The 26,529-nt window shown below is 36.5% G+C and overlaps 1 protein-coding gene across 3 annotated transcripts in view; it reads left to right on the forward strand.

The window, feature by feature from the left end:
• The window catches only part of CDH20 (cadherin 20), a 188,345-nt gene that overhangs the window by 120,779 nt on the left and 41,037 nt on the right, over positions 1-26,529 (forward strand). For all 3 annotated transcript variants that reach the window (XM_039356241.1, XM_039356244.1, XM_039356242.1), the window contains exon 3: positions 17,594-17,872. In XM_039356241.1, coding sequence (XP_039212175.1) covers positions 17,630-17,872 — 243 coding nt within the window. In that variant the 5' untranslated portion in view covers positions 17,594-17,629. The remainder of the gene's footprint in view (positions 1-17,593; positions 17,873-26,529) is intronic.

The following is a 26,529-nucleotide window of genomic DNA, read 5'->3' on the forward strand; positions in this document are numbered from 1 at the left end:
TCATACTCACTCACCATTTTGAATACAGATCACTTTATACAAAGAGCCTCCAGAAGAGTCTCATGGGTTCAATTTTTCTAGCTAATGGATTTTAATTTTTCTTCCAACAGAATTCAATAAGACCAATTTTAGCTTAGTCTTCTCTAAGGAGTTTTGTTGCTCTACCAGGGTAAAAAAAAATGCACCACCATCCACCTGAAAAACAAGAAGCTAGTTCAACAATACATAGTTCCATAGCCATACAAGTTTAAAGCCCTGTGTGGCTGTTCACAGCTGTGCAATTATATATGTGAGAAAAAGGAATCATCCATTATTTCTTCACCTGAATGAGATCAAAAGATGAAGTGTACTTTCTGCATGTTTTAAAAAGCCATGTCACTAGAAGTAAAACGTTGCTGGAACATATAACTCAATAAAAAATAGAAACGTCAAAATAAGTTAATATAAAATTAGTTTGGGAAAGGATAACCTTCAGAAATAGACTGAGAACAATGGTTACTGAATATATCCTGTGCGGCACCAGTGAGCAAGACATTATATTATTGCAGAAAACATTACTATATATTAGCTACTGTAATAACTGGCTTGCTCATATTCAAAAGCAAAGAATACTGCAGTTTATTTTTTTGCTTGCCATCCATATGGAGATTCTAGGCAAAAATTACAGGTCAATGGTATAAACATTAAAAGGTATTTGAAAGAACAGCAACAGTAAGGAAAGCGCTAAAATTAAGTTCCTTAATGAAGAAAAGTACTTACCCCCTGCTCTCATTGTTAAATATTGCAACAAATTAAAAGGCAAAATAAACAGCTCCCTTAAAGCACACACCACATTTGGCTTCGATTTCTTCCTACTATGTTCATTACCAAGCTGTTTGCTTTCCTTAGAGCAGGATAAGGAAAGATATGAAAAGTCTTTTCAAAAGAAGTGATTATCCACAGAAGTCAATCTTCTCCAATATATTCCTTCAACACTGTATGTGCTCCTAAAAATTGCTTACTATATTAGATGTGTATAAAAGCAAATCTAAGAGTAGATATGTGCATATACAGTTGTATAAATCTGGTTGTATTTCCTCTTTCTTTTTCTCATTATTTGCTGAGTCAGCTCTATATGCCTGATATTGCAGGTTTTTTTTTCTCCTTGGGACATATGGCCCGTGCAGTAAAGCAGGAGTCCATAAAAATTATGGCATCAAGTACTGGGCCAATGAAAACTTCATCCTGAAGTATCTAGCAGTTTCTGTGCAATTATTTTGTCAGGACTGTGTTGGGAAGTGAAGAGGAAGAGTAAGAATCTGCTTTTTTAAAAAGAAAAATCTACAAATTGGTATGAAAAGTCTTCAATGCTCAAGCTGCACTTTAAAATCACAGTGGGTTCTTTAAAAACTCTTTGCCACATAAATAAATAGAATCATTCTATATTTTCTTTCCAGAGTCAAGTATTTGATACTGTACTACTTTAACATTTTTACAAGGGCACTTTGATATACAAAAACCAAACAGAATGCCTGATATTCTTGTCAAGTGAGGAAGGATAGACAAAATTGAAACGTGACTGAAAGTACACACAGACATTTAAAGAGCTAAACTTTAAATTAAAGGCTAAGTCTCTTAGTCAAAAAAAATACATTAAGAGGCGATAGTGAAGAGGCGGTAGTATGGAATTATTTTTAGTAGGCTAATAAAAGAATTGCCAATAATCTTTAGTGAATGTAACTCTGAAAGTTGTAGAGTTTTATAAAATGTTACTATTGATTGTAAAAGTTATTTTCTGGTTGCATCAGCATGAGTTTATTTAATTTTTATCGGTTCGTTTGAATTATATCTTTCCTCAAAGTACTAAGGGCAACATGCGTAGCACTTCTTCCATTTTTCCTCATAACAATCCTGCATTGTAAATTGGGCTGAGGGATAGTTAATTGGCCAAAGAGATAGAGAACTTCTGTGGTTAAAAATGGATTTAAATCTGGATCTCCCCATGTATGGTGCACTGCTATAAGACATTAGCTCTTACCCTTACCTTGTGACTTAATTACTTGAGATGACTAGGAAGAATTATAGATTAAATGAATGGTCACAATTTAGAGAGGACTTTTCTAGCAGGAATGATGGAATGATAGATTAGGATTTATAGGTATAAAGCCATGCAATTTGATCAGCAAGTATTGTTGACTACCAGTTGCCTTACAATAGCAGCAAAGGGGTGACTTCCTTCCTCTAAATTATACTGCTGAAATGAAAACATCTGTGGGTAATTAGCAATTGACTGCTGTGGGGAAAGATTGTGAGTTGATCAATGAACTTGAATTTGATTTTTTAACAAGAAAGCAAATCTGTCTATATAATCTTCTTCAAAGGAAGAGATTTAACAATTCTTTTCAGTACTGATGATACTGGTAGCCGCTATCATTACCATCTGTCATACAGTTCTTCAGATATTAATGAAGTATTAACCTACAAATCTTTTTGACACATTGCCTCTTTCTATGGAGAACAAATTCTGTTTCTTTTTGAGGCATTTTATTCCATAGAATAAAATGCCTCAAATATCATTCTGTAATGATATTATCGGCTATAAAGGAGTGGGGAGGAATCAGGAATTATTTGTTCAGGACCCTTGTCCCACAGAGAACAAAGGGATAACAGAATAACAGAGTTATTCAACACTCTGCTCAGGCAGGAAACCCTATACCATTTCAGCAAATGGTTGTCCAATCTCTTCTTAAAAACTTACAGTGTTGGAGTGTTCACAACTTCTGGAGGCAGGTTGTTCCACTGATTAATTGTTCAAACTGCCAGGAAATTTCTCCTTGGTTCTAGGTTGCTTCTCTCCTTGATTAGTTTCCATCTGTTGCTTCTTGTCCTGCCCTCAGGTGCTTTGGAGAATAGCTTGTCTCCCTCTTCCTTGTGGCAACCCCTGAGATATTGGAACACTGCTATCATGTCACCCCTAGTCCTTCTTTTCATTAAACTAGACATATCCAATTCCACTCTTTATAAGTTTTAGCCTCCAGTCCCCTAATCATCTTTGTTGCTCTTCTCTGTCCTCTTTCTAGAGTCTCAACATCTTTTTTTACAGTGGTGACCAAAACTGGATGCAGTATTCCAAGTGTGGCCTTACCAAGGCATTATAAAGTGGTATTAACACTTCACGTGATCTTGATTCTATCCCTCTGTTAATACAGCCTAACACTGTGTTGGCTTTTTTGGCAGCTGCAGCACACTGCTGGCTCATATTTAAGTGATTGTCCACTAGAACTCCAAGATCCCTCTCACAGTAACTACTATTGAGCGAGGTACCACCTAGACTGTACCTGTGCATTTTGTTTTTCTTGCCTAAATGTAGAACCTTACTTTTTTCACCTTTGAATTTTGTTAAATAGTGCCCAATGTTCAAGTCTGTCAAGATCCTTCTGGATCTTAAATATTTTCTGGAATGTTGCCTATTCCTGCCAGCTTGGTGTCATCTGCAAATTTGATGAATTCCCCATCTATCCCAAATCATTGATGAAGATGTTGAAGAGTACTGGGCCTAAAACAGAGCCTTTGGGTATCCCACTGCATACTTCCTTCCATGTAGATGCAGTTCCATTAAGAACTACACATTAAGTGAAGTTTGTAAGCCAGTAACGAATCCATCTGGTAGTGATGCTATCTAACCCACATTTTTCTATCTTATCAAGTAGTAAGTTGTGGTCTACATTACCAAATGCCTTAGTAAAGTCCAAGTAAATTATATCCACAGCACTCCTCTGGATACTGTACATTAACCCTGGATTTAGTAAACAATAGGAATTTCCATTTACTAATGAAACCTAGCAAGAAGGGATAAAACCATGGAAAAATTGAAGACTCCAACAGTGATGTTCTATTCATCTCTTCCACAAAATGACAAAAACTGCAATGGAAGAAAAAGCCCTGTCTTTAGGCTGAAGAGGAAGGAGCTCCAAGGTTGTTGGAATCTTAAATCTTGTCAGCACTGTCAGGACACTGAAGTAGACCAGGACAGAAAAATGACTTCACAAGGACAACTGTAATTCTACCTTATTGTTGCAGGATATAACATCAGAATCTTGAATCGCTGGCAGAGTTTTTCTGTCTCTCGCCTCACAAAACAATGAGAATCAACGTGGGGCAATCTTAAGTTTCTTTCTCATCCCTCTTCTCTTTCAGAGCTAACCTAATATTTATGTAACCCCTTTACATTCCTTCTTGACGTCTGTCTCCGAACTCCTCTATATTTACTCAGGTATGCCACGGAGGCACCCAGTTGGCGATGTTTCTTATGAACACTACAACTGATCTGCTCCTTTGTAATGAAGCATTATTTTATGTTCTTTCCTGCTTGGTATCTCTTATCCTTCCCCACATTCACTCTCACCTACCAGCTATAGCTTTTTGATCATTGTTTATCAGAACAGTAGCATTGTCATGTTCTTGGCAGCTGTCTAAAACTGTAAGAGTTTTTTTTTCCCAAGCCCTGTTCTCACAAGTTCTTTAACAAGATTGAGAGAAATGAGATAGAAGTACAAGAATTCCCACAACATTGATTTTTATTTAGAACCTGTATAACTCCAGGTACACTAGGGCAGAAAGTTTTCTGGTTTTCTTTCTTAGAGCCTTCCTAGTAGTAGATGCCTTCACTCATAATGGAGAATCTATGTAGCGATAGTAGTAGATGCCTTCACTCATAATGGATCTAGTAGTAGATGCCTTCACTCATAATGGAGAATCTTGCCCCTCCCCCGCCTGCCTAACAATTGCCTGAATGTTTGTCGTAAGTATTTTAGTGATTCAGCATCAACTTGCTTCTGTTCTACTTGTGACAAAAATATCACATTGGGTCTTTACCTAGTGGAGTACGTTTTATTGACATTTTCAAACTTGTTGGGTGCTTAAAAAAAAAACCAGTGCCTGTGGGATTAGTCAGACATTCCATTTTGTTTTCCAACTTTTCTCATCTTTTTCATTTCATCTAATGCCACATAAATAAATAAATAAATAAATAAATAAATAACAATGTGTGGAGAAATTGCAGCCAAGCCAGTTGTTTTGGAATAGAAGAGAGAGTGAAGTAAAACTTTTAAAATAATTAGTTGAAGCTGCAGAACATAACATACTACGTTATGACTGAACCGAATGACATTTTTCACTGAATATTTCAAGCAAGTGGATCAGGGTCTAAAAGATTTTGGCCACAAAGCAAGTCATTGGAAATTCTTGTGAAATAAATTAAATGCCTTCCCCTTCCTTCATTCAGGTATTTTCTTCTGTCCTTCAGCAAGGCTCCAATTCATATTGAAAGGCTCTGGATTCCAGTGGTGAAAAGGAGAATATAGAGAGGTTGGATACATTCGGTGGGGGGGGAGGGGAGGTCTTAAGACCTGTATGCCTTTAAGGTCAGTGAGATTTTTCTGTGTGTGCTCAAAGTTGAATGGACTTGAGATTCAAAGAGAGAGAAAGATGAATATGTCTTATTCGGTAGAAGTATAGAGTAAGCGTAACAAAGGTTTCAATAATTGATCTAGAATTGAGAGGGAATCTCATTCCCAAGGATGAGATTTATGATTTCAGAGTATGATTTATGATTTGGATCTTAGATTCCTCAGTTTGCAATTCTGTGAAACAGCGATTTGCAGTTAGTTTCATCTAGAGCAGCCTTAATTCCAGGGGCATTACCCACCAGTTCCAAAGATTGAAAATTATGTGCAACATAACAGAAGCTCTAATTAAAGTTTTATTAAATCCTTAGTATAGATGGGGAGAAGAGATGGATTCTCCAGTTCTGTCCCTGATCACCATATTGATGGAAAAGCTCTAACATAAAATTAATTTTTATTAGATTGAACATGGTTATCGCTTTATATGATTGGAAACTCTGACTGCATAGAATTCACAACCCCATGAATCACCATGTGGATAAACATATTATTCCTATGTCCCTACAGGCCGTGCTTTTTATATATCTGAACTGAGCTGTGAAACTTTTAGAAAAAAACACAAAGAGGAATAGATTAGCCAGTAATTGCTTTTTACTACCTATGTAAATAGCTCCATTAATCATGCATGCATACAGAGTGCATCTTACCTTTGCTCTGCTAATTAATCAAACCAAGTAAAAGATAATAATGATAATGTTGAAAGGATTGGCTCCTATGATACTAGCAAACATTGGGCATCAAGCACAGCAAGGGATTGAAAGTTACTGCACTCATTTCACATTAGCATGCAAACTACCTCATGTTTGGTATTTGGCAGGAATAAGAAAATAGTGCACACAATAAAACAGATGATTTTTAAAAGGCTGGGATAATCCATTTAATCAAAACTAATCTTTTGCTGATTTATTTAGCTTAGTTTACTTTAGTTAAAACATTTACATACTTACCCATCTTATAGCCAACTCTGGGTGGCTCCGAATCAAAGAGACAAACATTAAAAACCATAATAAAACTATAAAACAAAATATATTAAAAACAACGTATTCTGGTGCTAAGTCATATAATCTCTTCTCCAAGGATTTGGGCGAAAGTCAGTTCTTTACAGAAAGCTAGGAGAGTCAAGAGTCTGCCAAACTTCAAAGGGAAGAGTGTTCTATATGGCAGGGCTTCCATACACTTCCTAGTAGGATCCAATCTGGGTTGGTACCAGGACCAGCGATGTAGTCTTCCAAACTTTCAGACTCATGCTGGAGCCCATCCTCAGGGAACTCTTCTCTACCAGAATGTGTGCTTTGGGCTATTATATATGTAGTTGGTTGGTTGTGGCTTATTATTGGTTAGGTGGCCAGCTTTAGTTGCTTCCTGGTATCCATCAGCTGGCAATGTTTAAGGAAAGCGATTAGGAGCAGGCCTACCTATCTGTTAAAAACAGATCATGCCAAACCAATCTTATTTCATTCTTTGACAAAGTGACTAAATTAGTAGACCAGAGAAATGCTGTGGACATAGTATATTTAGCCTTCAGCAAGGCATTTGACAAAGTAGACCACAACCTATTTCTTGATAAGCTAGAAAAATGTGGGATAGACAGTATCACCACCAGATGCATTTGTAACTGGCTGACAAACCGTATTAATGAGTAGTCCTTAATGGTACTACATCTATATGGAGGGAAGTAAGAAGTGGGGTACCACAAGGTTCTGTCTTAGGCCCAGTATTCTTCAATATCTTCATAAATGATTTAGTTGAGGGGATAGAAGGGAATCTCATCAAATTTACACCAAGCTGGCAGGAATAGTCAACATCCCAGAAGGCAAGGTCAGAATCAAAAAAGATCTTGACAGACTTGAACAATGGGCCCTATCCAACAAAATGATATTTAATGTGGAGAAAGGCAAGATTCTTCACCTGGGCAGGAAAAACCAAAGTACAGAGTAGGTGAAACCTGACTCAAAAACAGTAACTATGAGAGGGAGCTTGGAGTCCTAGTGGACGATCACTTAAACATGAGTCAGCAGGGAGCGACAGCAGCACAAATGCTAATGCAATCCTTGGTTGTATAAACAGAGACATAGAATCAAAATCACGTGAAGTATTAGTACTGCTTTACAGAGCCTTAGTAAGGCCACTTCTGGAATACTGCATCCAGGTTTGGTCACCACATTACAAAAAAGATGTTGAAACCTTGGGAAAAGTGCAAAGAAGAGCAGCTAAGATGATTAAAGGCCTGGAGACTAAAACATATGAAGAATGGTTGCAGGATTTGGGAATGGGCAGTCTAGAAAAAAGAAGGACTAGGCTGGACATGATAGCAGCATTCTAGTATTTGAGAGGCTGCCACAAGGAGGAGGGGGTCAATTTATTTTCCAAAGCACCAGAAAGAATGACAAGAAACAATGGAGAGAAACTAATCAAGGAGAGAAGCAACCAGGAATTAAGGAGAAACTTCCTAACAGTGAGGACAATTAACCAGTGGAACAGCTTGCCTTCAGACGTGGTTGCTTCATCACTTGAGGTTTTTAAGAAGAGACTGGATGGTCATTTGTCTGAAATGATATAGGGCAGGGGTGTCAAACTGCCAGCCCACAGGCCGGACATATCATCTGGAAGGCGCGCCCACCCCACTGTCAGGAATGGCAAAACTGTCCCAATACGTTGTGCGACGTCACACAACATCACAAGTTTTACAGGTCCCTTCCAGCTCTAGTCTGATCTAAATTTCTATGTTACTATCATGAAAACTACATAGAAATATCTATGAAGTTACCAGCAGCTGAGATCAATTTGAGCAAGTCTTTACTTGCACTGTTTTATATTTAATTTGAATGAAATTTCTTCAATAAGAAAGAGGACTTTCGTTGCAAATCCCACCAAAATCATTTCTCTATGTTCATGTCTTCTTGGGTGGAAGAATCTGACCACACTCTCAGAAATGTGGCCATTAACTTTACCTGCAGAAACTAACAAATTAAAGCCTTCCTTTTCCATTGAGAATTAGTTTCATTTTGTATCATTTATTTCTTTATTATCTTAAACTTTACTGACATGCACAGATGTTCAGTAAATAAGACTGTTTTCAAAAGGTGACAGCATTTCCTTCTGGTGGTTTATGCTCTTAAGATCCCGGCGTTATGGGATTAGGGTTGTGGGTATTAGGGGGTAGTATTTGTACAAATCCCAAACTGAATTTTGCTGATTTGGAAAGATTTTTATGGCTCTCCAAGGTAAGCAAAAGATTGTTTAAACTATTTCAAGGCTTTCTGAATAATTTGTTATTTAAGAAAGCTGCAAAAAGATAGACAGCACAAAAAAATATTGTAAACGTAACTAATTTGCTTTTACTTTTCTATATATGTGGAAAACGCACTGAATTCTGAAAAAGAAGTGTGGGCGTGCAATTGAATGGTTTTTCTTTCTTGTTTGAGTTAAAGACTAGCAGTTTATTTGTAATTTTCATCAATGAGTAATTAATAGGTTAATCTCCTAATTACAAGGAACAGTTTAACAAGAGGTATCCAAGCAGATTAGACAGAAATTGGATCTTGCATCAAGTTTTTCTTTTATTTATTGTTCTCAATTGATCAAGAACCTTTGGGAAGATTTAGTAAAAATAAGTTGTTTTATGACTTCCTGATTTCTTGTTCATTCTAGCTAGTCCTCATTCTTCTGATGAGTACTTCCAATTTTTCTAGCCCATCTCTTCCAATATTACATTTTCCAGGTTTTATTTGGAAACATCATGTTATTATTGTATCAATAATTTATTCTTATCATTAGATTTTTATTTCCATCTCATGCAGGTAGTTCTCAACTTATGAGCACAATTGAGCCCAAAATTTATGTTGCTAAGTGAGACATTTGTTAACTGAATTTTGCCCCATTTTATGACCTTTCTTGCTGCAGTTGTTAAATGAATCACTGCAATTGTTAAGTTAGTAACATGGTTGTTAAGTGAATCTGGCTTCCTCATTGTCTTTGCTTGTCAGAAGGTCACAAGAGGCGACCTCTGGACACTACAACCATCATAAATATGAACCAGTTGCCAAGTATCCAAATTTTGATCACATGACGATGGGGATGCTGTAAAGGTCATAAGTGTGAAAAACGGTCATAAGTCACTTTTTTCAGTGCTGCTGTAACTTTGAATGATCACTAAATGTACTGTTGCAAGTTGAGGACTGCCTGTACCAAATTAAATCTCTTTTATTTATGTGATATATGATTAATAATTTAGAAACAGTAGTGTAATTTATACTTGCACTATTATTATCAATAATAATTTTGGCATTATTTATTGTTATCAGACAGTTTGTGAGATGGGAATCTACCTGATATCCCTCTGTTATTTGTCCAGGTTTTTCAGTCATTGCCTTTTTTTCAGTTCAAGTTTATATTATCAGGTAATACCAAGTGTCATCTGAACCAAAATAGTTGTTCACATTTATTGGTTGAGAAAGCTTTCTAGAAATTGTTATAGTCATATAAGTGTTAAATGTCTCTGAAGGTGAGTAACATAAAGTCTGCTTATGTGAATTTATGAAATATAGATAAAATAACATGCATTATGATTTATGAGCTAAATAAATAAATAAAATACCAAACTCTCATTTCAACAAAATAAGATAAGGAATAGGAGTTATCTATTAAACAAGGTATCTATGAAATATAATGCATCATCTTCTTTAGTCATTATTTTACCCTCTGCCTCACATTTACAATATTCTAACATTTACAGAATTTCTAATTACCTAGTCCAGCGGTTCTGAACTAAGTTAACTAAGTTAAAGAGAAACTAAGTTAAAGAGAAAAGAAGAAAAATGGAACATTTATAAGGGACACAACACACCATTAATAAATACATGAGCTACATGCTTTTTTTAACTACAGTTAAAATGCATGCTTTTTTTAACTACAGTTATACATTTTAGATAGGTATGGTTTATTCAATCCACATGGATTGAATAAACCATATCTATCTAAAATATATAACTGTAGTTAAAAAAGCATAATAAACTCGAATCTACATTGGAAGTGGAAGTTTTTGAAATCTTTGACAAGATTTCAACTGAAAGAAACAACGATGGATTATGACTTTTGAATTAGAACTGTTACATCAATTAGAAATCTAACATCAGCAGTGCCCATACTTTGCTGGCACCCTATAAACCCAGGCTATTGTGCATTGCCAGAAACTTGAGCTATAACATGTGGCTCCAGGAAGCTCCAGCATAATACTTTAATATCTATTTTATCAGTCAGTGGTTCCACTATAAAAATGTAATAAGATTAAAATCTTGCTTAGCGAAAGCCATGATATTAAGCTGTGCAAATTTTAAAAAAGAAACCCTTATTGGAATCTAAAAGCAAATAGCTTACTGTATTTGTTTTTTCTCCTTTCCAGGTTTTGTTACCTTAAATAAAAAATTAGTTTCCAAAGCATGAACATTGTTAAGTTTATATTTAGCAGAAATCAGACATCTCTAATCACTTGCAAGATTAATAGAATATTTAATTAACAATGTTTTAATTTTTTTAAAGATAACTTTATTTTAATTATCTTATAAAGTTGTCTCTAAAGATAACTAACCAAATGTTTTTGGAAGCTTTCAAGTAGGAAAGCTATCCCTCTTTGATCATTTTTTCCTCGCAAATGATATTTGGAAAGCATCCAAGTTAGTGACCATTGTCATTCATGTGGCAATGAATTCCATGGTTCAGTTAGGTGCTTTGTGAAAAAACTGTTTTCTTCTATCTCCCCTCAGTTAGCTTCATTGGACAAGGTTATGCTATGCTTGATTTCGTATACCATGGCTTTTCACCTATTTTCCAAACTAAAGAGTCCTTAATGTTTGAACCTTTTCTTGTAGAAAAGAAAAAGATTCTTTGATTGCCATGTTATCTAGGGCAGAGGTCCCCAACCTTTTGGGCACCAGGGACAGTTCTGTGGAAAATGTTTTTTCCACAGACTGGAGAGTGCATGGTTTTGTGTGCTGCCTGCATCCCACAGATGGGGCTTTCCTTGTTTGTGCGGACCGGTTGCTGGCATGCCACAGCCTGGTACCAATCCATGGACTGGGGGTTGGAGACCCCTGATCTAAGGTGTACATCATTTTTCAAATGCTGCAGTGAGATTTGTACATAGTATAAAGTTGTATCAGAATTATGGCTTGTGAACAATGCTCCATTTCAACTAATGATCAGAGGCAGGCTGATACACTGAGAAATATAGTATGCCAGAGATAGGCCTCAAAGAAACATGTCAGCCTATTCATAATCTTACCATTGTCATATTCTTAAAAGTAATAACCAATTATGCCAATTCCTTAAGTGATATTCTGATTCCATTGACTTATTATCAAAAGATTTAAGCTTACTGCAACCATATAAATTTGAAGATGAAGCCAAAAATGAATATAAGACTCATCAACTTTAAGTCCATATTCAGGATACTGAAGGTAGAGTTGGCCTCCAAGATCTGCTAGCCAGGAGATGCACAAATCTTCACCATTCTGTTATCCCAAGAGGAAGCAAATTAAAGACAGGTGATTGGCCATAGTCAACAACTCAAGAACCAAGAAAATGTGCAAGGTTTGCCATTATCAAAGATCTCTGATAACCTGAGAGTTTGATGAGGTGATGAAACCCACTGATCAGGTACACAGATTAGTGTCACATCTCTCACCAAACTTTAACATTCTCCCTATGTGGAAGTGAAATTGTAGCATCATTGTATATTATTTGTAAGGACCACAAAAGCTATGGAAAAGCCATCAAATCTATGAAGTCATCTGCTTTGATTTGCTGCATTGACTGAGTGTCTTTTTTGATTCACAAATCTGCTTGAGTAGAGGTAATCTGATCTGATCTTTGAACTGAAGCACCCCTTTGAAGTTTTGTATTCTCCTAATAGAGAGGAAGGAGAGGAGATAAGAGAGGGAAAGAGAGAGATCTACATTACTGTGAATCATATCATATTTTGACAGTCCTGTCATAAAATGAATTGCTAAGCTTCACTGACTTGCATTGTTAAAAGAATCAAAATACTTGGGCAATTCTAATATAGTTACAAATCTGAAATTTTAAACATGTGTGGCTCAACACAGCTTGCCTGTGTTAACAGATATGGAAACTGGACATTTTTTTACTTTTCACCTTCAAAACTTGGACTATTGGACTTCCGGTGGATTTTGCGCGCGCGATGGCGGCTACTTTGTAGCCGTCTTTCCTGGGTAAGTGTAAGAACCGCTATGAACAGCAGACACCAGCTGTTCAGCGGTTCAAAATCCCCCTCCCGGGCAAAGGGGGGGGGTAGAGAGTGTCCGAATAGTGGTAGAGCCTCTTTTGCACCCCCCAAGTTTTTTTGGGGGGGGGTGAAAGGAGTGCTCCCACGGAGTTCGGACTTGTCTCCGCTTCCCAGCTGTTTTTGTCCTCAGGGACAAAACGAGCCGCTGCAAACACCTCCGTGCTTAAAGAGAACTGGTGAGTTTTTTTTTTTATAAACGGACAGAGCTGAGTAGAGGATTTAGTTTTTGCTTTCTTTGATTTATTTGGATTTTAAGTTTTAAGACTTGCTTCTATTTTTATTCTCTCTTTTTATTTTTTTTTTTTTTTTTCTGTTGAAAGGGAAAGTAAAATGGCGATCGGCAAATCTCTCGGTGTTTTTTTTTTTTTGAAGTTAGAATGCTGACCGGCAGGCTTTTTGGTGTTTCTTTTTCTTTCCTTTCCCTTTCCCTTTTTATTTTCTTATGATTGGAATGGTTGTTTTTGGTATCTCTAAGTATTTTTTTTTTGGAATGGACTTTTTCTATTTAATTATTATTATTATTATTATTATTATTTTTTCTTCTCCCTTCTTTATATTGTAATGACTCTTTTTTGAAGGACTTTTTTCTGTTTAATTTTTTGCAATTTTTAAGAAGGAGTAAAGCTTTTTTTAATTCTTTTTCTCTTCCTTTTTTTTTTCTTTTCCCTTTTTTCTTTTTATTATAATGACCTTCTTTGGAGGGAGTTATGATTTTTGAAGGAATTTTTATAATTTTTTAAGAAGGGCTAAAGGTTTTTCTTTAAGATGGCTCCAAAGCGTCCAGGGATTTCTACAGCTTCTAAATCAACAGTTTCACCCTCTTCTGGGGGTCAGCTAATAACTATGAAGGATTTGCAAAACATGATGGGAGATGTTATAATTCAAATTAGGGCAGAAATGAAAAAGATTTTAGAGGAAAATAATAAGATCTTGAGACAAGATTTTGTTTTGGCTTTAGAAGGAGTTGCTTCTGTTCTTGAAAAGGTGAACTCCCATGTGGAAGAGGTAGCTGAAAAAGTGGACATAATGGAGGGGAAAATTGAAAGTATGGAAAAAGAAATGGAAAATGAGATTCTTATGCTTCAATATGGACAAATGGAATATGCCTTAAGAATCAGAGGCCTGGAAGAGTCTTTGCAAGAAGATTTGAAAGAAATGGTTGCAAAGGACTTTGCATTGATTTTGAATAAAGAAAAAGAGGGAATACTTAGTGAAATTGAAAAATTATTTAGGGTTAACTCTGTGGTGGCAGCACAGAAGAATCTGCCAAGAGATGTGGTAATTTACTTTGGTAAAAGATCCTTACGCAATCAAATTGTGCAAGCCTATTATAAGAAGAGATTTCAAATTGCTTCACAAGATGTCATAATTTTTAAGGAGATCCCATCTAAAATTTTAAGAAGAAGAAAGGAGTTTGCTTTTCTAGTAAATGAACTTAAAAAGAGAAAAATTCTATTCAGATGGGATATTCCGACTGGAATGGTGGTGAACTACCTGGGGACATGTCATAGACTTAATACTGTTTCTCAAGCAAAAGATTTTTATACTTCGGTCCTGGGGGTATGTGCATCGCCATCTATTAGGTCTCAACAAGTCCAGATTGAGGAGCAGAAGACAACTTGTGTAGCACATAACTCCAAAGAAAAGCAGCAACAGAAGAAGGTTAAGGAAGTTTCATATTCAGCGGTCTCTGAATCTCTGGGAGATGTTGGACTTACAAAGTCTTTGGAGCAATCTTCAAGGGTAGCTCTGGGAGAAGTTAGACCTACAAAGTCTTTGGAGCAATCTTCAAGGGTGGAATTGCTGCCTGAAATCGAAATTGGGAAATTTCAGCTTGAGGGGCACCAACAAGAGAGGAACGGGCAGAGGATAACTTGTACAACTTACAACTGTGAAGATCAACACAAGGAGGAATTTACTGAGGAAGTTTTACAGGTATCGGTCCCTGAGACTTGTGCAACATATAAATGTAAAGAAAAAGTAACATATAAATGTAAAGAGAAAGACCAACAGAAGAAGGAGGTTGAGGAAGTTTCACAGGTACTGATTCCTGAGCTGGTGGGTCAACCAGGACTTACAAACTCTTTGGAGCGATCTTCAAGGGCAGAATTCCACGCATTTTTTTCGATGCTTGCGGGCAAGAGAGACCAATATGGATTGTGCTTATAGTAGATGCAACTGGCTATTAGACAGAAGATTATGGATATTGAATGAAAATTTTAGATAAGAAGTTTGTGTTTATAGTGGGTGCAACTGGTTATTGGACAGAAAATTATGGACATTGAATGAGAACTTTAGACAAGAAGTTTACTATTGAGATTGTGGGAGAAGTAAAACTTATATCGTTTTTGGAAAATGTCTTATGTAATGTCTAAATATGTGTTTTGGGATAATAATATATTTCAGTTTTAAGTTTTAAACCTTTAATGATAATATTGTTTAAACCTGTGTTTTGAAGGGATTATAATTTGTTTATTTCAGTGAGGGGATTCTAATAAATTTGTGTTTCGAAGGGAGTATAATTTGTTTAAGTTTCAAGTAATGCTTAAATTTGGTTTTTAAATATTATTATTAATATTTCTAAGAGAAAATAATTTGCTTAATTAAATGTCTAGATTTGTTTAGGAAAGAAAGTAATGCTTAAATCTGTGTTTTTGGAGAAAGTTTATATAGAATGATGATTGTATTTAGATTTGTTTAGGATTTAAAAGTGTTTCAAGCTTTTAAATATTATTATTAATATTTTTAAGAGAAAATAATTTGTTTAACTAAATGTGTCTAGATTTGTTTAGGATTTTTAAGTTTTTTTTTTTTTTTGGATAGGTGAGAAGATGATGAAGATTGAAGGAAATATGTATTTACTTTAAGTTTTCTAAGAGTATTTAGTTTTAATGGTACAACAAAGGTTTATATGTTTATCTTTTTGTATTAGGATAAAGAAAGAGGGAGAAATTAGATTTTACATTATAGCTATAGATATTCAAAGAAAGTAATGTTTAAATTTGCGTTTTTGGAGGGAGTTTATATAGAATGATGATTGTATTTAAATTTGTTTAGGTTTTAAAAGTGTTTTAAGTTTTTTTCTCAATTAAGCCTGTATTCAGCTCTGGGAAGTCTAGGGGAGGGTTTGGGAGGTTGGGGAGGAGGGGGGTGAGGTAGGGTTGGGGGGGGTATGGGAAGGGGATTTGTTTTTGTAAAAATTTAAAAATTTTCAATAATAATAAAAACTTGGACTATTAATTCTGCCTCATGGCAGCAACTAGTACACGGCAGCAGAGCACAACCTAAATCACATATTTAGATGATGAAATGTTAGACCATAGGAGCTGTTTTCATCATAGCTGCAGTAGCCTTAAGTTAAAAGAATGGTGAAAGATTCCAGTTTGCATCCAGAAATATTAATAAATGTTCAGAACAGTTGTTGAATGCATTTACTGTTCTTACAGTTCTTCTGTTTACAAAATATACCCAGCAATACTTAATCAACTATGATTACAATTGATTTTTCTCCTACTAATTGGACTTGTCGTTTCTTTTAAAAAAGGCAATATTATGACTTGCTGTACCCATTCATCGACTGACTTCTCATGCCTGTAAATGTGAATAGACTACCAGTTCTACTTACATATATGCATCTTTTCCAGTGCAGTATAACAATTTCACAATAATATTTGTTTTGGGAGGGTTGGTAAGTTACTTAAAAGCAGGACTGGATTGGCCTATTCTCTTTTCACCCATGTAGTTAAAATAATTCAATTGATAGTCAAATAAGTAACCTAATTTCATAGCCAAGAGTAGAATTAAATCCCAGTGGACTTTAAAAAATAATCTTTCTTAAGAATGTGTTTAGCCCAAAAGAATACAAAGTTTAACACTTTGGCCCCAAAAGAACATTTGAAAATAAGAATGTTCTTGAATTACACTGACCAAGTGAAGGTTTCAAGGCCACCCTATTAAGGCCATCAAAACAATGAAAGAAAAGACTATTACAAAGCAGGACCTGAATGAAGTTACCATCCAAGTTAACATAAAAAACATATCTTATAGAGATCAGTATTCCTTGGTCCAAATTAGTCTTTCAGATTCAAGGAGGAAGAAAATATAAGCTGACTCACTAATGTCTATGCTCACAATTATATGCATTGGAAGTATTGGGAGATACTTTTATTAGTATTGGGGTACCTTTTTGGGATAATATAATGATTAAACAACCATTCAAAACTCCAGAAATGTTGCATTAGTCACTAGTTTTTCAAAAAGCAAGGAAAATGTGAAGCTGGCTTAAAGCAGTTGAAGGTTGCCTACTAAAAAAATAATGAAAGTGAAAAATAGAGAGCAGCTGCTAAATTTAAATCAAAGTGTTATAATATATCTAATAAAAAAAATGTTCTAGGTGACAAAGAAAATGTTGCCGAAGTCAAATGAAGAGAGGGAGAGAAAAAGAAGCCATTCCATAGATATTAGTTATGAATTATAGTTTATATGAACAGAATTTCTCTCCTTGTAAGTACTATCAAAGAAATTTGATCATAAATATTTCCAAAGAAAATATCAATTAATAATACAGTGAAATCCAGCAGTTCTCCTAGCAAGGTCTTTCTCTCTAGCTAGTCAATTATTACCTTCATTTCAAATGAGAAGCTTCCTTTATATGCAACAGGCCTACATTTTTATGAGGGAGATCAAATAGTCTATGGCTCAGCTTTCTTTTTTCTTTTTTAAGAGGGATTTTTTTTATTTTTTTTTGCAAAAAGCTGCTAGTAGATCTTCTTTAACTTTACAGGATATTATTCTCCTTTAGTGCTTGCCCAGTATCACTGAAAGACTTTATTTGGAAATTTCACAGACCTATCTATTGGATTCTTTAGAGGACAATCCTCATATGACAATGCGAACATCAAGCAGAATGGACAATGCAAAGAAGTGGCTTGGACTCAGTTTTTGCTTTATGATGAACCTCATTACAACTGTATTATCTGGAACTAGCAGATCTCCAAGCAAAGGCCAAGGACAAAGTCTCTCAGACAACTTGCTTCTTCATCAACGAATGAAGAGGAGTTGGGTGTGGAACCAGTTCTTTGTTCTGGAAGAATACACGGGAACGGATCCTTTGTACGTTGGGAAGGTAAGGAGCTGTATGTGGGATGGGGAATCAGAGACCTACTATAATCATGAGGTAGTTAATGTTTTAAAGAAAATTAGAATGTTTGTTGTGAATTTCACAAAAGAGGTTTTTTTTTTAAGTTGAGAGAGAGAATATAGGATTTCTGTTCTGTTCTCCAGCAAAATATATATTTGTGGACATCTTTCTTTTCATGTCATCCTGAACTGGCCGTGTTGAAAGACTGAATGATTTGCCTTTTTCCTAAAGATCAACACTGACAATTATCAGCTGTAATTGACATCTTCCTAACAAAATCTCTGCCAGTATTTATTTGAACTGCTTCAGTGTCCGTGCACAGACTGGTACAAATGGATAGAGAGAGATTGGGGACAAAGAGAGATTACAATGGCTTATTTTGGCTTCCTTGTGAAAGTCTTTGAGCAAGAACTGCTTCTGTATTCACAACTTATTTCCCAACCATTGCCCAAGTATCTGTAGCGAAGGTTGGAGTGAAATCAAAATCATATTAATTGCAATTGAAAGCAGGAATTAATTTTCTCTCTTACCTATTTGTTGATTTCACAACATTGTACATTCCCCTGTTCCTAAACAATGACAAGCAACTAATCACAACAAATTTGGGGTCATCTATTTGCATTCTAATATGATAGGTTCTTTATCATATTAGAACGCAATAGATGATCCCAGATAGTAAAAGAAGAGGAAATAAATCATATCGTTTAAGCCTTTCGCATTGGATATGTTTTCCAAATAATGTAATTCACCCAGGATTTTAAATTAGTTTTTATTTACAATATTGTTGCCGAATAGGAATGGTTGATCCAATCAGATTATTAATTTTTAGAAAATGAGTTATCTATTTTTAGAATCAGCACTGACATAATTTACTAATAGTAAAACATCTTGTACCCAATTTTCTTTAAGTATTAGGGTTTGGTTAAATTCATGATATTCCCATTATTCCATATCAGTTATATTGTTTAAGTTCTGCATCTATTTAATCATGCACTCTTTAACTTGTTTAATTTCTGTATAATATTTCAGTATCTGCTTGTAAACAAGCTCTGGAAAGTTTTCAGAGTTCTGTGTTACAAGTCATATTCAGACTAAGTATTCTGCCCTGTTTTTGCAATTCCTTTTGAACTATACTGCTTATTTGAAGATGATTCTGACCATTGTGAAGAGAGAATCTTAAAGGATGTCATCTTTGTCTTATTAAGAATTAGGTATTCATAATCCTGTACGAATTATTATCTCTCCACTGATTACGTTTTTGTATTTTTGCCTTCATTAAGTAAATATTAACATTGAGGCAGGGGCAATGAATCTGGGGTCATTCTTTTTCTGTGTTTATTCCATATTTTTAATCTGCTGCTTTTGACTGAATAATGTATTATAGTTTTTTCATTTCTATTTGTATAAATTAAAGATATTTATGCAAGTTGTCTGGAAGTCCTGCTCTCTCAGTAGACGTAACCTTGACATAAGATTAAAAACTCCAGTCTGTGATTTAACTTAGAACCTGGCTTGGTAGTATTGTATGAGATTTGGTACTACAAATAGAAAATTAAGATTTGGTTAAAAAAACCATTTTTACTGCTGTTGTTCTTCCAGGACAATTTTAATATGTTTAATAAATGTAATGTAATTTTAATTATAGTTTTCTAAGTCTGGAAGTCATTTTACTTTTACAATATTCATTGTGTTTATTAAATAAATTCTCAAGTACTTAATTGATTTAACAGTAATATTGAATCTCATTTGCTGCAAATGTTGCTTTTCTTCTTTAGGGAAACTCCATTTCAGTGTTGTTCTTAGTCATTAATTCAATATCCTTATACCAAACCATATTACTTATTAATTCTAAAAAATCCCTTGGATGAATAATTGTAAGTGCAACTTCACCTGCATACAATATTTAGTTCTTATTTTCCCAGTTTGTTTCTTGAAAAAAAATTTTTTTTGTAATATCTTCCTTGCAAAAGCTGAAAGAAAAAGGAAGGAGAAAAGGAGTCCATTTTGCTTCTTGTTCTTCCTAAATGCCATGCCCTATGCATGAAAATCCATATAGTTCATCAGTATATTCAGTAATGTGAATATAAAAGCCATTCCAAATTATCAAAGACATTTTCCACAACAAGAAAAATCATAACCATTTTCTTGTTTTCCTCATTATTATCAATAGCATTCAAAGAATATCTGATACTGTTCCTATGTATCCAAAATCCAATCTGATTGGGATATATTAAGTTAGTTAAAAGGATAGATAGATAGATAGATAGATAGATAGATAGATAGATAGATAGATAGATAGATAGATAGATAGATAGTTATAACCTACAAAAACTTAATCCTGCCCTGAATGAGGCAGTTGAGAATAACTTCCATTGAGGTTACAACCCCTAGGAATTGCTGCTCTATCTGGGTAGGTCAGCTTTTCCAAACCAAGTGTCTTCCAGATGTGCTGGATTGCAACTCCTGCTAACCATACTAAGAACAAAATATGGGGTCTAGATCTTCATCATATGTAGAAAGTACTAATTGGGAATGGTTAGGATTTCTAGTTTGGGTCACTTTCACATGTATTTACTGATAATATCTTACCCTGTTTTTTCATCAACCTGCAGTTATTTTACCTGCCATAAAATTTACATTATAGTTAAATCTACATTTGAAATTGCACTTTCTCTTAAAATACGTGTTTCTGTTTTCTGTCAATATTTTTAAATGCATTTTGAAACTGCCCCAAAATGTGTCATTATATGTGGGAACTGTATAGGCTACTCAATAATTAAGAGTTTATGCGCAACCAACTCTGGGAGTTATGAAGCAAATTAGTTCATAGCGAGGTTTGAAAAGAATTATTTTAGCAATCTCGTTTTTTATGTACAAAATGGGAGGTTTCCAAGGGTCTTTGCAGCCAATTATTTTGCAGGCTGATAAAACATGCAATTATTACTAATTTGTGCGGAACTGAGCTATCTTCTTTGCAGTAGGGGCATCTTGCAAATCTGTCAATACTGGGAAATGTGATTTGTAACCATTGCTAGAAGTATGTTGTTATTGGGAGTGACTCTTCCCAACTAGTTCATATCACTGCCAATCAGCTTCAGTTTTAGCCTCTTATTCTGAAACATAGAAGAATAAGTTGCTTGTTTGCAAAGTTGTCTGGTTAAAAAAAATATTTGTATATTTAATCACATAATAGCAGAACACCATTAAACAATGTGTTTTGGTCATTTTACAATATGATCCTAGTATTTTCCAAAGCAATCATGTCATATTTGCTCTGTGTTTTTAACACATAATGGAGTGAATGTCTTCACTAAAAATCATTGCTTATTCATATAATGTCAATACAAAAAACACAGGATATAGAAAACAACTTAAGATATGCCTGTGAGTTTAAGAATAACCTGTGAGATTTTTGTTCCCATCATAACTTCAATAAATTGGTATCTCCATTCTGAAAGGACATTTATTTATGTTATTTATTTGTATCCCTCCTTTACTGTTTTTAAAAATAACTCAAGGCAGCTAACATATCTAACACACTTTTTTCCTCCTGTTTTCCCCACCACAACAACCCCGTGAGGTGAGTTGGGCTGAGACAGAGTGACAGATCCAAGGTCACCCAACTGGCTTTCATGGTTAAGGAAGGACTAGAACTCCCAGTCTCCCATTTTCTAGCCAGCTACCTTACTCTCTAGTCTAAACTGGATCAAACTAACTGTATCATAAACTAGAGATCATTATCACAGTCACAGGTGATTCCTTAGCGCTTTAAAAATCCTTCAGAGTAAACTATAAGTCATTTCTTAATGGTGGATTTCCCACACTTAAAATAAACATTTTAGTGAAGTTCCATGTGAATACTTCAATTATTTCCTCAGTGTATTGTTTCAGATTCAAGATTCCTTGAGTAGCATTCCCAGTTGAAAGAGGTTATATCAATATATCAAATATATTCCAATCTTGATTGTGTATTTCTGTGGTATGCAGGCAGTGAAATAAGAATGCTATTATGAAATAAACTTTTTTAATACTCATTAACAGTGCTAACATGCTGTAACAAGCATGCATAGAAACATTCATTATAATGCATTGCAAAGGTCAATTTCCCAATAACTACACATCTTGCAAAACCTTTAATTTATCTTCACCAAAACCCAAGAAACAATATTTTAAAACATTATGATAAAATACAATACTACTAAATTCCTTAATGGGGCATATTCTCTTCCCAAATTACTTCCCAAATCGTCTTACTGATTTTAAACTGATTTTTCTTCTAAATTGGCAGAGGAACATGAGCTTTGTTTCAACAAGTTATACGTATGTCAGATATATGTATTCACACATAAATTTAAAATGGATTTTTTTTGTGGTATCTAAATTGTTATAAAAAGTAATTTTCTATATGCTATAAATTTTGGAAGGCAAACATCAGTTTTCTTGCCATTTGTAGGTATCTGCATGCAAATATATATCGAGGTGAAAATCAATTTTATTCCATCAGGATATATACTCAGCTGTGTGAAAGTTGTCTTTTATTTGCAGCAAACACACTTACGCTTTTTCTGTGCTATAATCCCTAACACCATTTCACCTGCACTGCTATTTAAATCCTGTTGGCTATGGTGTCTCACATATTAGTGGTACCGGAAAGTTAAATCTGGTCTGATTCTGGATTATAACTGATAACATAACTTAGGCAACCTATGTTATACTAAATAGTTTTGATAAAGAAGACATAAAGCTTTTAAGGGGCTTATATGTTCAGAATCTGTGGCACCTTATTAGTACAATAAAAGTCCACCTGTCAGCGATACTAGAAAATGATACAGCAGATAATAAAGGTCAGGAGTGAATGGAACAAAATGAATTCATGCTGAGCTATACCTGAATATGAGCGAAGTTTAGCTTTGACTTTTAAAGTAGTTTAGGATCACATTCACAAGAACATTAATTCCCTGACCAGGAAGAAAATTAAATCATGAAATCAGAAGCATCTTATTTATCAGCAGCACAAGTATGAGGATTTGTTACTAACATTGGCTGTATTATAACTCTTCCTATAAATCAGCAATAGACTAGAAGTTCTAAGGAAATCCAATGGTTCTTAAAAGATTGAGTTGCTCAAAAATATCAGAAAGAATATTGTCCTGGGCCTGCTGAGGCAAGTCAGCAAGCCCAGAAATGTTGCAAATGGTCCCGGGCAACCTAAAAGCTGCCCAGGACCAGACTGGTTGGCGCCGGTCTTGTGCGCAGGGCAAGGCGTGAAAAAAGGGGATTTGTGATTGGATGTTTTGGGAAACTATAAAAGGCCTGTGAGCCTGTTGGGTTGTTGAATGGTACAGTGGAAAGAATAAAGAAGAACTTGGTTAACAACTTGTGTGTGTCGCTTCAATACCGCGAACCCCAATACTTAAAAGTGGTGACGAAGGTGGGATAGCTGCAAAGAAGAAGACAACCCGAAGAACCTAGCCTCCAAAAAAAGAAAGGAGCTGGAAGCCGGAAGTCGGCGCCCAGATCTGCACTCAGCTGCCAGTTACGCAAACGCTGGAGGTGGGGTTGGCAAACAGGCCTCTTCCCAGCCTGAATTGCAGCAAGGCTAAGAGAAGCTAGCAATGTCAAAAATTAGCTGATTGGACATGTCTCACCCGGAGCGTTGGAACTCTTACCTGGCCCGGGTGGAAAACTACCTGCAAGTTAACCAGGTTCGAGAAGATGGTTTGAAGGCAGCAACCCTGCTGTGTGTCTGCGGGCAGGACACTTTTGATATGGCAGAAAATTTAGTAGCTCCTGTGCCGCTTGAGTCTGTAACGTACACAGACTTGAAGAATATGTTGAAGGACCATTTTCATCTGAAGCTATCTGTAATTGCGTGGAGGCACGCTTTCGAGCAGAGGGACCAGAAGCCTGGTGAGTCTGCTGCGGAATTCATTGCTGCCTTGAGACAAGCTGCCAGGCCTTTTGAGTTCAAGGACCTGGAAGAACACTTATGAGACCGTTTTGTCTGTGGCCTTAGAAGTAGAGAGTTGCAACAAAAAATCTTTGCTAAAGCTGAAGTCACATTCCAAGATGTCTTACGCGAAGTTGCAGCTGAAGAAGCAGCAGGCGGCACTGTGAAGGCCTTGCAACTTGCCAGAAGCACTACAACAGTCACGTCCATCCATCAAGAGGTCGCTCAAGAAGTGCAGGACCCGGATCCAGAAGAAGAGGTGGACAGACTTCACCAGCCTGCAGCACAAAGGCTGCGAGAGAAGCCAGTCAAGATCCCTGCAGCCCTTCAGTGTGTCGGATGCGGAGGACGCCACAAGCGCTCAGACTGCCGGTTCCACTCCACCATTTGTCAGGCATGTGGTAGGTAAGGCCACATTGCTATTGTCTGTTTGGGTCGCCAGCAGGTGCAACCTCAGGAAGAATTCCTTCAGAAAGGTACCTGGGTCCCCAGCCAACACAGGGTGGGTTTCTGCACGTCGCGCAGAAGCATTTTGTGGACAGGAACACACAAGCCCCTTAAAAAGAAGCTTTGTGTTAATGTGAAGTTACAAGGGGTTCCCTTGTCGATGGAGCTGGACACTGGGTCCGCTCTATTGATTATTTCACACAGTATCTTTAAAAGGATTTGCAGCAGTAGTGGCCTTAGAGTCAAACTGTGGCCATCAAACTTAATCCTCATGGATTTTCAAAATTCAAAGGTTAAAAGTACTTGGAGAAGCTATGCTCAAAGTGCAGCGTAAGGCTTTCCAGGGTCTATTAGATGTGGTGGTTGTTGGGGGTGAGCGTAAGAGTCTAATTGGACTTGAGTGGTTCGAGGCCTTGGGAATCCAACTAACTGGCATAAATAGTCTGCAAACTACAGGCCTTGCAGAAGTCTGCAACAAGTTTGCAGATGTGTTTAGCTCAGATCTTGGGTTCTACAAGGGTCCTCCCATTTCTTTGCGATTAAACCCAGCAATCACACCTGTTAGAATCAAGCCCAGGAGGGTGCCATTCACCTTAAAGGGCAAGATTGATGCAGAGTTGGAAAAGCTGCTCCAGCAGGGCATCTTGGCAACGGTGGACTCAAGTCCATGGGAAACCCCAATTGTGATGCCTTTAAAGGCTAACGGGGAAGTCCAAATTTGCACGGACTACAAATGCACCCTGAATACTGCTTTGCAACAACACGCATAACCTGTGCCAGTAGTGAGTCACATTCTGGCCTCTCTTAAGGGGGGAAAGCTGTTTGCAAAGCTTGATTTAGCATCGGCCTATCAACAGTTACCTGTTGACGAAGCAACTGCGGAGGCCCAAATGACAGTGACCCATATGGGCACTTTTAAGGTGAAGAGGTTACAATTTGGGGTGAATGTTGCTCCTGGTATATTTCAGAGCATCATGGAGTGCACGCTCAGGGGAATACTTGGGATTTGCCCCTACTTTGATGATGTCCTTATTGCAGGGGAGTCATCACAAAATTTGGCAGAGAGGTTAAGGACTGTATTATTGAGATTCTGCCAAGCAGGCCTCAAATTGAAAAAAGACAAATGCAAGATTGGACTCACTTCTACAGAATTTTTAGGATTTAGAATAGATGCCCAAGGAATCCACCCTGCAGAATCCAAACTAAAGGCCATTCAGGAGGCCCCAAGTCTCAAGTCTAAAGGTAAGCTTCAGGCTTTCTTGGGACTCCTCAATTTCTATCACGCATTTTTGCCCCATAAGGCTGCAGTGGCTGAGTCGTTACACTGGCTCTTGGATAAGCAAGCTCCTTGGCAGTGGACTAAAGTCCATGAAAGGAGTTTCAAAGAGGTTAAAGCCTTGCTCTCTTCAAATGCTGTATTAGCGCATTTCAATGAGCAACTGCCTGTGTGCATCGCATGTGATGCATCTCCTTATAGGGTGGGAGCAGTACTTAGCCACCTGAAAACTTATGGGACCCAAGTCCCTATAGCCTACTATTCAAGGACTTTGTCATCTGCAGAGCATAATTACGCTCAAATTGACAGAGAGGCCATGGCCATAGTGGCTGGTATAAAGAAATTTCATGATTTCTTATATGGCCACCATTTCATGGTCTACATAGACCATAAGCCACTGCTGGGTTTGTTTACTACTAACAAACAAACCCCACACATCATTTCCCCACGTATGCTGAGGTGGTCTATTTTCCTGTCAGCATATGACTACACGCTTATTCACAAACCTGGGAAAGAAATGGGCCATGCAGATGGTCTCAGTAGGCTACCTCTCACGCAAATAGAGGCAGATCCTACCCCTGCTGTTCATATTCTCTCTATTCAGGAGCTGCCTGAATCTCCCCTCAATGCTAGGAATGTGGCTGCAGAAACTGCCACTGATCACACACTTACACGCGTACTGACATGGATATTGTCAGGATGGCCTGACACATGTCCAGATGCTGCATTTCAAAGCTTCTGGCAAAGAAGGCATGAACTGTCTACATTTAAGGAGTGCCTGTTATGGGGTAGTAGAGTAGTTATCCCAGCCTCACTGAGGTCTAGAGTCTTGTCCTCTCTGCATGAGGGACATCCGGGCATTATGCGCATGAAAGCGCTTGCACGCAGCCATCTTTGGTGGCTTGATAAAGCTATCGAGGCCAGGTGCACGGGTGCCAGGTGTGCCAACAGTCACGGCCTGAAATGCTT

The sequence above is a fragment of the Crotalus tigris genome, unplaced genomic scaffold (assembly GCF_016545835.1).
Source record: "Crotalus tigris isolate CLP2741 ecotype Arizona unplaced genomic scaffold, ASM1654583v1 scf7180000018807.1825209, whole genome shotgun sequence".
In the NCBI taxonomy this organism is placed as follows: Eukaryota; Metazoa; Chordata; class Lepidosauria; order Squamata; family Viperidae; genus Crotalus; species Crotalus tigris.